Source organism: Rhineura floridana, chromosome 9 (assembly GCF_030035675.1).
Source record: "Rhineura floridana isolate rRhiFlo1 chromosome 9, rRhiFlo1.hap2, whole genome shotgun sequence".
Taxonomy (NCBI): Eukaryota; Metazoa; Chordata; class Lepidosauria; order Squamata; family Rhineuridae; genus Rhineura; species Rhineura floridana.
The window spans coordinates 88,969,671-88,982,392 of NC_084488.1; the positions used below are offsets into that span (position 1 = coordinate 88,969,671).

The 12,722-nt window shown below is 40.7% G+C and overlaps 2 protein-coding genes across 27 annotated transcripts in view; one reads left to right on the forward strand and one right to left on the reverse strand.

Annotated features, from left to right (window-relative positions):
* LARP7 (La ribonucleoprotein 7, transcriptional regulator) overlaps window positions 1-5,876 on the reverse strand; it is a 35,377-nt gene extending 29,501 nt beyond the window's left edge. For 2 of the 8 annotated variants that reach the window (XM_061585352.1, XM_061585354.1), the window contains exons 1-3: window positions 1,365-1,580; window positions 823-923; window positions 636-719 (exon numbers count right to left, since the gene is read on the reverse strand). In XM_061585352.1, coding sequence (XP_061441336.1) covers window positions 636-719; window positions 823-923; window positions 1,365-1,563 — 384 coding nt within the window. In that variant the 5' untranslated portion in view covers window positions 1,564-1,580. Of the gene's footprint in view, window positions 1-635; window positions 720-822; window positions 924-1,364; window positions 1,581-4,375; window positions 4,515-4,816; window positions 5,032-5,139; window positions 5,273-5,653; window positions 5,811-5,855 lie in introns of those variants that run through there. The other 6 variants (XM_061585360.1, XM_061585356.1, XM_061585358.1 and 3 more) reach the window with 6 other exon arrangements.
* The window catches only part of ZGRF1 (zinc finger GRF-type containing 1), a 60,984-nt gene continuing 53,530 nt past the window's right edge, over window positions 5,269-12,722 (forward strand). For 2 of the 19 annotated variants that reach the window (XM_061585331.1, XM_061585342.1), the window contains exons 1-4: window positions 5,757-6,005; window positions 8,925-8,979; window positions 9,143-9,223; window positions 9,342-9,398. In XM_061585331.1, coding sequence (XP_061441315.1) covers window positions 8,959-8,979; window positions 9,143-9,223; window positions 9,342-9,398 — 159 coding nt within the window. In that variant the 5' untranslated portion in view covers window positions 5,757-6,005; window positions 8,925-8,958. The other 17 variants (XM_061585341.1, XM_061585348.1, XM_061585343.1 and 14 more) reach the window with 17 other exon arrangements.

The window sequence follows — 12,722 nt, forward strand, 5'->3', positions numbered from 1 at the left end:
AAGTGCCCCCAATATCAGGCATCCCTCCTCGTGTGTTTCTCAGCACATGGGGGGAGGGAAGCAAGAATATACTCGCTGATTCTACTCCCTCCATCTTGAAGGCCTGGTCTCACCAGCCACCATGCACTGGAGTTGAACATTTGCAACAGAGAACCAGCTTTACTCACCGAGGCTCCTTATGCAATTTAAACTGTGATGGAGGAAGTGGGCCGGCACCTCATTCTCCTCCTCACAGGATGGGAAACATGGGGGGGGGGATCTGAACACAGCTTTGATTTTGTACAAACCCAGTAAACTATTCCAGTGTGTGAGTTTCCCCAGTTACATGGGGGTCTTATTCACTGGATTGGTGAAAGCAGAATGTTATGCACACAAAATAAGCCCGGCAAACCATGCATGGAAAAAGTGGATGTGCCAACTGGCAGGCACCTGGAATTTTGGATCAAGGCAATTGACTGTCAAAACTATAAGAGTCTCACAACAACCAAAACTCAGTTGTACCAAGAAATATGACAAACTGACAATATTTCATTAACCTCCACCAAGGAAAAGGTAGAGAACCTTTTGTTTAAAAAATGTGAAATTCAACTCAAAGAACAAGCAAAAGAGTTCAAGATTATTCAGAGATGTCTTACCACATATACTGTACGACCATCTACATCTTTAGGTTGCTCACCCAGTGGTTGCCGTCTTCTGATCCTAGTTCCTTCTAAATCCAGCTATAAGACATAAACTAGTTAGTTAAGTCTTTTCTTCACATTATAAAAACAAAAAAACAAAATAAAAACAAAAACACAGACAACCAAGATGCTTTATACTAACCTCCACAACAGGGGAACTTTTAACTGCTCGTGCTATCAATTTTCTGTCAGTGGTTAATTTTTTCATTTTGTTAAAAGAACCCAGAAGCGATATGTCAACATCTAGAAACAAAAATGTTGAAATTAAGGTAGGAAACCCTTACATCTGAGATCCTGCACTCTAGTGTGAATTGTGACTACCTCTCCCTCTTCTCACTGCTGCTGTTTCCCTTGGACTTGACATTTTCTGATTGTGACATACTTAAAATGCTCATTTCTAGAAAACTACAGATAATGATAGTATGAGTGGTAAACCAAAAATATTAACCTTAAAGGATTTTATAAAAATAACACAAACAGAACACACACCAGTCCTCTGAATGCTACTGCAAATGCATATAAAACATTTGACAAAATGAAAGCAAAGCCTGCATTATGAATAGTATGGACTATTTTGTGTTTTTTTGCAGCAAGAAGCGTATGAACCCACAAGGGTTCTCTTCCCAGCTACTGCATTACAATAGCAATGTGTTTTATTGCTAGCGTTATAAAGCATGAACTCACATCCATCTCTAGATTTTTCTATATGTTCTCGGAGAAATCTGTCCTTGTGAAGATTGACATCACCAAACCAGAAGTCCACTTGCTTTGCTATATCTGAAAGTACTTGTTTAACTCTAGACCGTTTCTTTTTTTCTCGTTCCTTTCTTTCTTCAGTGGTTTCTTTTTCCATGGCTTTACTTCTTACAGTTTCAGTCTCCATTTCTGTCACTCTTGTCACTTAAAAATAAAAATAATATGATTATGTCTAGTCACAGGAGCATCCAGTGATGCTTTGAACCTTTACAACATCAAGTTTAGTAAAACAGTGTTAACTAGCAAAGTGTTTTAGAATCCTGATCCTGTTTCCCTCATAATACAAATGTGAAGTAGGTAAATACATTTCTCTTTCTACTGAAGCAGAAGCTTAGTGGAAGCATTTTCTCCTCTATTTAGAAAAGCAATCTACTAATGATTAATCACTTCTTTAAAGCTTTGGGTTGTATTAATGTAACTTTTACCCAGAGTTGACCTATTGAAATTAATGACCATAACTTTGGTCCATCAATTTAAATGCATCTATTCTGAGTAAAAGTTAATTAAATACAAGCCTATCTACGTTTACTCAGAAGAAAGCCCCAATATATCTTACTACAAGGTAACAGGGTATAACTGCAGCCTAAGAGAGGCTATTCGAGGGGGAATTATCAGGCTGCTCATCGGTTTCCTCACTGCCACTCAACAAGAACAGTAAAAAGGGCAAAACCTATAAGCTTTTAATTAAAAGCACAAACAGCTCAATAGTGCTTTGCCAATCCACACTGGAGAGGCTAGCACCGCCACTGCGTTTAAAATAATTACTACAAATTTGATATGGAAAAACTATAGGGCACAATACAGAACACAATGGAATGCAACTGACTGGCAACAATGTTTCGTGTATAGTGAGTGAACAAAACAGCAATTTCAGATTCAACTGTGTGAGTTCATGTACAGACTCACAGCTTGCAATGCAGCAGTCAAACACTTCACTCAATGTCTTACTCTTTAATTACAAAGCTACCTTTGACAATGGTATTACACTTTATTTTTTCAATTTTGTACAAATTAAGCTTCTAACTCTTGACTTGAGTTTTGTTCATTGTCCTTACTGCTTCCCCTCATTTAGTCTACTATGCTTCCACTCATTTTCAGTGAAAATCTGAATTAATGAACTTTAAAACTTTCATGCTTTTGTTAAAATGTTTGATTTCCAAAATTTTTAAAGAAACACACAAGTTAAGGCTGCCATCCTGAACAGATGTCCTTGGAATTCCTATTGAAATCAATGACTCAAATCAAGTTAATCATGAAAGCGACATTCCTGTCTTATCAATCACGTACATTTCTGCCAATTCTTGTGGATTAAAATTGTGTTATGCTAACAGGATTGTATCCAACACTGTATGAATGGTCTTCTGCTTGCACAACAAGACTTCTCCTTCCTTTCCTTATACGCTGCCAAAATCTGTTCCAAAACATCCCCCAACTCTCTGGAGCAGATTCTGATGGTGCACAGGGGACTGCAAGGGAGAGGAGAGAAGGGGAAAGTTCCATTGTGCAAGTGGAAATCCGTTGTGCAAATGGAACAACAGCAATGGACACACCCTACACTCTCCAAGTAGGGGAGAAAATACTTCCATTCAGCTTTTTATGTACAAGCTATCCTAACAAAATATGATTGTTATAATCAGTGCATTTCTTGGATAAAAAATGAGGCACTGGTACTCATGCCTTGCCAATGGCAGCAAAAAAAAAAAAGTGCCAGTACTAAGTACCAGTGAGTTCTATCAGAAAATAAGTCCTGGTTATAATGGCATCATGGACTATGACCTGGGAGATCAGGGTTCGAATCCCCACACAGCCATGAAGCTCATTGGGTGACCTTGGGCCAGCCACTGCCTCTCAGCCTCAGAGGAAGACAATGGTAAACCACCTCTGAATACAGCTTACCATGAAAACACTATTCATATGGTCGCCCATAAGTCGGAATCGACTTGAAGGCAGTCCATTTCATTTTTTCATAGTAATCATTCTGAAAAAGCCCCTGCATATTGAGATACAGCAATATTATATACCATGATGAGAGATCTCACAGAGTGCACATGGAAGTGAGGTGAAGTTTGTCCTACAAATCAGGTTTCTCTTTTCTTGATATGTGTTGACCATTCAGGATGATTAAGGTCAACATGTTTCCATTTATAGTTTCCAAGGATAAATGAGATCATGTTCTGTTTACTAGGACAGAAGTGCAAGATAGGTGCAACTCTTCCACTAAGTTATTTGGCTTACCAAATTGTCAGTACCACAGTTCACCATGTATGGAATTCATTCTCAAAACACAAGGTACTGACCACTACACTTAGCCCTAATTCACACTTACAGACAGAAGTGTAACAACCAAAGAACAAACACTCCCTAGCCATGCAGGCAACATCTACATGGGAAGGGATCATGTCATCGTGCCACACTGCCTGGACACTGTGAAGCTGCAATACTGGGAAGCTACTCCCATGCAGTTATGATAGTTTAAAAAGGGATTAGACAAATTCATAGAAGATTAATCTACTAATGACTATTAGTAGAATTGAGCCTTTCCATTTAGACACAGCATCCTTTGAAATTAACATGTTGGTGGCAAAAGTCAAGAGATGTCCATTGCTACCATGTTCTGTTTGTGAGATACCAAAGTTATTCAGATGGTAATTGCTGGTAATGCTTACTACTCATCAGACCTTGGTCTTATTTACCAAAGCAATTTCTATTGTTCCACAAGTAATTAAGGCAAAAGGCTACTGTGCAATTAGCAGCACAACTTTTAAAAGGCTTATTAAACAGTTATTCAGACAGGAGTTAAAAATTGGCATGCCTATTTTACAGTATTTGTGCTTTCTCTCCCTCTTCTCCCTACCAGGACAAGCTCAGTAAGGCCACTGGATGGGAGTTCAACCACTTTTGAATTGCACTTACAATGAATAAAAAGAAAAACTACAAACCTATGTACGTTTACTCAGGAGTCAAGTCCTACTTGACATATATTTCTGAATAAACTTAGGACTGTGCTATTCACAAACTTTTGGGGCTCCATGGACATAAAGGTATGAGCACTACTTCCTCATCGGGTGAGGAAAGAGACATCAGAACAGCTTATGATGTTGTTGCTTCCTGAGCCAGTGGAGCAGACTAGTGAAAAGCATCTGAATTAAGGCTGGGTAGAGCTAGGTTCGAATTCCCACTCAGTTGCCAAGCTCACTGGATAGAAGAACGATTATTTGGCAATCTAGCCCACCTCACAGGGTTGTTATGAGGATAAACGGCGGTGGAGCGAGGAACCATATATTCCATGAGGAGCTCTTTAGAAGAAAAGCATAAGATAACTATTATAATTATTCTTTAATTAGCATTATTATAGAAAAAGTGTTATTTATTATTAACACCTCTCTCTACGCCACAAGAAGGGAACAGGTCGGAGGGGCACCAAAGCCCACTCATGAACAGGAAAACATCTTCCACAGCCAACAAACTGGCGCTGCCCTCAACCGACAGACTCGCGTCTCGTCAACCTGATCCGAACAACGCCCGCGAGACCCCCTCGCACAGCACTAGCTCAACGTTGTCCTTAAAGCGCCACAGGGCGAGCGCATGCGCAGCCATCACTGTAACGACCCGTCCCCCTTTAAACGAGGGACGAGAATGGAAGGGTTAGAACCAATACCAGTTTTAAGCAGTTTCGTTCGCGTTCCCCCGCTCCCCGACTAACCTGGTCCCACGAGACAGGGTGAAAGGTTTACACGCGGAAAACGTTCGAAGACAGAGTTATGCTCCTTCTAACCCTTCCCCCACCCCTCCTGTTGTTGTATTAAATTCTCGCGCGATACACTTCCTCTGCCCTATTGGTTACCGAGCGAAGGTAAGCGGAGCGGCTTCCGCACAGACGCACACAGCAGAGGAGCGAGGGCGGTCATTTTCTAGTTCTCATAGAGATAAAAACAGAATAAACCGACACAGAATCTATGCATCCAATTTAAAAAAATGTTTTTCCATAGGCGTAGAGCCGAATTGTTTTATCCGTAACCATCTCCACCTCAAAAACTACAGTCCTATATAGTTTCAATGGAAATTATAGGCGAAAACCTTTCACAGAGATAAGAGACTTTTCTCTATTCAGTCAGTTCAGTTTTAGATCTGAAATACAGACTGAGGTGCTATTTTGACCTCATAGTGTAATCCTATGCGTGTTTACTCAGAAGCAAGCCCCGCTGAATTCAACGAACCTAACTCTCGAGCAAAAGCTCAGACTGCGGCCTGAATTTACTTCTCTAAAAATTCCGTAGGGGTGCAGAATAGCACCGCTCTATCTGCTCCAACTCCATGGCGAAAACCTCAGAGACTTTGCATTTGGAGGAGGGGGGACGGCTTCCAATGTTAAAACGGAAGTGAAATAATGCGACAGTGTAGGCGTTTATTTTATCCGACCTCTATGGTGATTCTCGCGTCGTGGTGAGAAGACGTCATCATCAGCCGGCTGAGCGGGAAACGAAACTTTAGAAAGTGGGAGCAGTGTGCGTGAGAATGCCTGAAACGCGGGATTGTAGTGGTGGGGCTCCTGTCAGTCAGCGCTCGCGAGTGAGTCGCTCTTTCTCTGATAAGGGAGTCAGGCTCGGAAGCCAAGCGATCCGTAAAGCTTCCGTTCGTTCGTCTTTTGTCGAGCTGACTGGGACAGCGACTTACTCGCCGGTGGTTGCTAGCTAAGATCTTACCGGTTTCGAGACGGGGATAAACGTTGGTGTCCTCCTGCGCGGAGAGCTCTAGACTCGAACCGGTACCGGGTTCGAATCCTTATTGAGCTGCAAAGCTTACTTGGGCCAATCAATCGCTATCTTCTGGTATAACCTGCTTCACAGGATTGTTGTGAAGAAAAAATGAAGGGGGGTGGAGGGAAGAACTATGTCTGCTGCCCTGAGTTCCTTGGAGGAAAGGTGGGCTAATAAATGTAACAAAACAAAAATAAAAGAGCAGATAGGGCACGTGCAGTGTGGGTGCTACCACTATGCTGCCCTGCTTGCTGTGGAAGTGTTGCTACTTGTGAAGATAGGGTGGGGCGGGGTGGTAGCAAGGGCTAGAGAAGCACTTGGGTTAGTGTTCCCCCTTCCTTGTACAGTCCCATTCTAGTCCTGACAAGTGACAGTGCTGCCACAGCCAGGAGGGTGGTGCAGCAGACCACCGGAGACACAGACTCTCACCTCTGACTCAGCCTAGCCTACCTCACAGGATTGTTGTGAGGATAAAATGGAAGGAGGAGTAATTTGGTAGTAGGTCATGTGCATTGGATGAAGAACCATCTTGTCTCTTACAGCCTAGTTGCTCTCTAATATCTGTTGGGGAGGCTGTTTTCCACATCTGGTCCATGGCCAAATCATGATTCATCTGGATAACAGGAATATGCCTTCTCTATGGTTGTGCCCAGATTGTAGATTTTATATATAGAATACCTTAACCAATTGTTTACCTGTTTTTCATTGACTGGTTTGTCTTGCTGGGCTGACTATTTTTTATGTGATTGATCCCTTATTTTAGAATATTTTAATCTGCTGAGACTTCCTTTTTTATATAACGTTTTTATGGGATTGTTGCTGTTCTTAATTGTTCATAAGCTGCTCTGGGCAAGGTAAATGTGTTGGAAGGGCAGGGTATCTCTCTTATCCAATACAACATAGATAAACTATGTAGGGGGCCTTGTGTTCCTTGGAAGAAAAATGGTATACTGTATAAACATAAGGAAGCAAATAAATAAATTTAAATTGTAACAAATAATAGTCCTCTACATCACATCCTAACTTACCTCATATTGCTGTGAGAAAAAAAGGAAAGCAGAAGAGCACGATGTAGATATAGTAGTAAAATAAATAAAAAGTATGAGAAGAATGTGTTCTGGCATGGCTTCCTTGAAGAAAGTACACAAATAAGGGCTGAACAGAAATCATTAATAATAATTTAGCAACATCTGCCAGAATTGCCAGCTTTCAATTGTCCTCCTACAACATTAAGAGCAGCCTGACATGCAGAAATTTAGAAGATAACATTTACCTCTTTGTTACATGGGAATAATATAATAACAAAGCTTCACCTGCTAAATTTGTATGTGCCGAGCTACAATGAAAGAAAAGAAAGATGGCAGCATTAGGGAGTGCAAGCTGACACTAAATCTGGCTTATTGTTACTTCTGCTATTTTGCTTGTGTTTTAATTAGGGAGGGAAAAGAAATATTAGGTCTGACATCCAAATTGTACAATTAGGGGTGTAACCTTTGTCAGCAATTTATTTCCATAGGTTACCAGCTAATTAAATACTTTAAAAAATGTTTGGTCATCTTTTTTAACAGTTTTAAAACAGAAAAATAAGTAATAGGGCAGGGTGGGATGATTTGAAGTAGATTGGTAAGGATTTCTAAGGCCAACTGTTTTAACAGCAACAACAAAATGACCCCTCTCTCCAGTTATACTACTGAAATGACAAAACTAAGGTGGTGAGGTAACCAGGAGCAGATATTTTTTGTGGAAGGATTGAGCTTGCTTCAGTTCCTCAAAACAAATTTCTGGGCTCAGAATTCTTTAAATTTTATATCTATTTTGCACCATTCTCAGATTGGTGGATCTCCTTAATTCTCTACTGCTAGGTCTTGGAAGCCTGATATCTGCTGACCGCTGTATCAGAGGATCTCAGTTTGTGATGCTTTGATTTCAATAGGGTTCAGGGTTTTGCTGTACTCTCCCACTTCCCTTGTTGCCAAAGAAAATACTGTTCCAGAATCTTCTTCCTGGCTCCTGCTGATAATCCTTATTCAGCAGGGGAATGGCAAAAGACTTGCAGATAAGTTGCCTGAAAAGCAGGTACAGACTGTCTACATCAATGGAATCAGTACTGAATGAGTTTCTACAAGTAATATTTTTCATTAAATGTGATGTAAATTGTTCATGTTAGATTTTCAGTTAATAAACTACTTAATTAGTTTGCAGATTAATCCAATTATTTTCAGACTTAATATTTTTCAAGAAAAGCATCTTGAAATGTGAGACACCTTGTGGTAGATGTATGGAATTGAAGACAACTGAAAGAAATTAGCGTTTATTAAATTGGCAAAGCTCAAAATTCATTTTTAAACAAAGGCTGATATAGTTAATGTTGATACAGCTGATGAAAGTCTCTCATGCTTAATTACTAAGGCGGAAGTCCAATACATGCTAAACTGGAACTAAGCTCCATTGAAAACAAAACTTGCTTCTCATGAGACATATAGGATAGAATTCCAAAGACACTTACAATTCCAAGGACACTCCCACTGAATTTAATAGGATGTACTTCTAAGAAGACAAGCAAGGGATTGCATTGTATATTACTTTTTGAACTTCATGGAATTCAGAGTGCCATGAAGGGGTTCTGGGAGGAGTTATTAGTAAAATGAGTAATTAAAAATGGAATGCATGTGCCTCTTTGGATCCTGGACATTAAGTCCAGTTCATTTCAATCAGTTATTATGTTTTCCAGATAGTATGAAATTTGGAAGTGCAAGCCAACTGTGATGGCTTCTCAGGAGTTTACTGTGAGTCTGATATTTCAACAATATATTTTGCTAAACAATATTTCAGATAATCAGTATGACCATTGTACATTTTAAACAATTCATCAATTAATACAGTAAAAGATAATAAAATTAATTTTTAAATGTCACTTAAATATGTGTGTGTGTTTATATATCAAAACAGGTTTTATACACACACCAGAAGACTAAAAAATCCAAAGTGTGGCAAGATGGAATTTTGAAGGCCACTCTAGGGGGGAATAAGGTAAAATACGTTTGGCCAGCACAGAATTATACTGACAACATATGTGAATGTTACTGTTTTGTTAATGAAATACCATTCTTCTGTCGTTGTCCCCCCCCCCCCAACCGCTCTCATATAGGCAACTTTGTTTGATGACAAAGGACAGATTTTGGATAGCATGTTTGTGAAGTTCCAGGTATATGCTTTTTATTTTCCTTAATTTGTTTCTTTTGTTTGGTTAATAATTTTTGAAGACAAAGTTGCTTGTTCAGTTGACCTAAATCTGCTCTGCTGATTTATCTTGGTCACATTTATCTGGGGTCTTTCTACCTGATAGCTTATTTTGAATTATGTGTAATTCTAGTGGCCTTGTCTCAAATGATGATACAAAACAGAGAGATCAATAACCTAAATTGTCAGGAGTACGTGGTGTATTCCATATGAAGCTAAGCTAAAAAATGTTTGACTTCTTAGTTCAAAAAAGTCAGTCAAGGACAAAGTTATACAATATTTTTTCTTTGGGAGATGACTCCTCAAAATTAGCATGCTGTGCTTGTGGCTGGGTTGTACCTGTGCCTGACAGAAGTTAATACTTCATGACAAAATTTACCTTATGTCATGCTTTTGTAAACTTAGCATAAAAGGGTAAATCAAGAATCTGATATAACAAGATGTACAAGGAGACTGTGGAAGTGCATTTTTTTAATTATATATCTCTTTCCACCATCTAAGTCTTAAAGTGGCTTGTGACAACAAAAATATACAATATACAAAATCTAAAACACAAATTAAACCTCAAAAATGTAAAACTTCAGAAATTTAAAATCTGAAAATATTAAACAAAATCATTAGAAAATTTAAAACATCCGAGAAGCATTCATGATGCAAAGTCCTCCCGAAATAAAACTGTTTTAACCAGGAATCTGAAACTCAGCAGGGATGGTGCCTGCCTAACTTCTAATGGAAGTGAGTTTGTGAGGCGTCCTTCCCTGGCTCTCCCTGTCAGGTTCCTACCTGCTCGTGGTTACTACCTGTCTCTAGGCACCACCAGGGACTCCACCAGTCCGGACCGCACTCTCTTATGGTTTCCCTATCCGCTCTAGCACAGATCTCAACAGATCCCCCTGCTAGGCAACCACCAGTAACGTCCCAATACTAGTATTCCCAGAGACTCTGAATACTGGTATTGTTATTCTCTTCACCGCTGCCACCATTTGTTACAGTTCCCCTTCAGCCTTGGTCATTACCTTACCCTCCCTTCTGGTCTGTGAAACCCCAGCCAAGGATCAGGCCTTTGGTAAACCAAATTAAGTATTTATTAAAGATAACAAAGCTAACAAGATTAACAAGATTTCTTCTTAAGGCACATAAGCATATGGTTTTACTCAATACTAATCCGAACTCCACCTCCCTCCTTCTTCACGCTCTCCTGGCAAACAACTCTCTCAAACCCCACCAAGCAATCCACTCTTTCTCTTCTCCCCCCCCCCCGATTCCACTCTCACTCTTCCTTTTATACATTCAGCCATTTTAAACACTCAGCCAATCATCTCGCATTCTACTGCCCGTTCACTCCCCCTCCTCTTTCACTCCACTTACCATGTATCTTCTAAAACAACAACACTTACCATATATACATTAATATAGGAACATCACATTCCCCCCCCCTTAAACAACAGCAGAGTATTATTCCTGTTCCAGGATTTATACGTCGCGTTAACAGATAAAAGTCTCTATGGGGAAAATGTCTTTCTTTGTTCCTCTGTCTGGTCACGTCACTGCAGTCCCAGCCATTTGCCTGGAAAGTCCATCGGCCAGTACATTGTCCTTGCCTTTTATGAACTGGAAGTCCACTTGATAGTCCTGTAGGGCCCAGGACCACCTCTGCAGCATAGTGTTATGGTTTTTCATAGTCTGCAACCATAACAAGGCCCGATGATCCGTAGTCACTGTGAATCTTCGTCCCCACACGTATGGGCGCAACTTGTTCAGTCCCCACACGACCGCTAGGCACTCCTTCTGGACCGACGAATAGTTTTTCTCCCTCGGCGTCAGCTTGCGACTCAGGTACGCCACTGGATGTCTGGTGCCTTCTCTCTCCTGTAGCAAGACGACTCCCAGTGCGAGGTCCGACGCATCTGTAGCCACGATGAATGGTTTCTCATAGTCTGGTGCTATTAATATGGGTCCTTGGCACAAGGCTTGTTTCAGTAGATCAAAAGCCTTCTGACACTCATACCACACGCTCAGAACACTTCTTCTTTGTTAATTCATGCAAGGGGGTTGCTATTTCCCCAAAATTTCTCACAAACTTCCTATAAAATCCAGCCACACCCAGAAATGCCCTTACTTGTTTTTTGGTTAAGGGGATCGGCCACGCTTGTATTGCCTCCACCTTGCTCCATAAGGGGGTGATTTTCCCACTCCCCACCTTATGTCCTAAATAGATTACTTCCTTTAGTCCAAACTGGCATTTCTTAGCTTTTATTGTGAGGCCTGCTTTTCTTAATGCCTCCAATACTGTTGTCAGGTGTTGGACATGCTCAGGCACCGACTTGCTAAAAATGGCCACGTCATCGATATAGGCCACTGCAAAATCTGACATGCCTCGCAACACAGTATTGATTAGCCTCTGAAATGAACTTGGTGAGTTCCTTAGTCCCATGGGTAAGGTCACAAACTCATATAACCCATCTGGTGTACTGAAGGCAGTTTTGGCTCTGGATTGCTCGTCTAGTTCCATTTGCCAAAATCCTTTACAGAGATCTAGTGTAGAGATAATGGTTGCTGCCCCCAATAACTCTAACATTGCGTCTACCCTAGGCATAGGATACGCATCTGGGACAGTAATTTTATTGATTAGCCGATAATCAATGCAAAACCTTGTCGTTCCATCTTTTTTCGGAACCAGGACAATACTTGAGGCCCAGGGACTGATGGATTCCCTGATCACTCCTAATTCCAGCATATCTTCCACCTCCTTTTTGATCTCATTCAAAACTTTCCCATTCACACGGTACAGAACAGATCTGATTGGGGCATGATCTCCAGTATCAATGGAATGTATAACTATACTGGTTCGGCCAGGTTTGTTCCTAAAGAGATTCCTATAGGTTTTCAAAACTCTCAGAATCTCTTCTTTTACTTCCTCCTTCACCTCCTCTGACCATTCCACTTGATCTACCCCTCCTTTGTCTTTGCTTTCCTGTACCAAATCTGGAAGTTCAGGCCCACTTCCCTCAGGGAATAAGGTAACTTGCAACACCTGTGCATCCCTGGTATGGTAAGGCTTCAACATATTTACATGAACCACTTTGCTTTTGTTTAATTGGTCTGTGGTAATTACATACGTCACTGTGTCAAGCCTTTCTCTGATGGCATATGGTCCTTCCCAGTTAGCCTGTAATTTGTCATGTTTCCTGGGTATGAACGCCATAACCATATCTCCCACATCATACACACGTTCTCTGGCTGTTCTGTCATACCAGTAACTTTGCTTCTGCTGAGCTTGACTCAAATT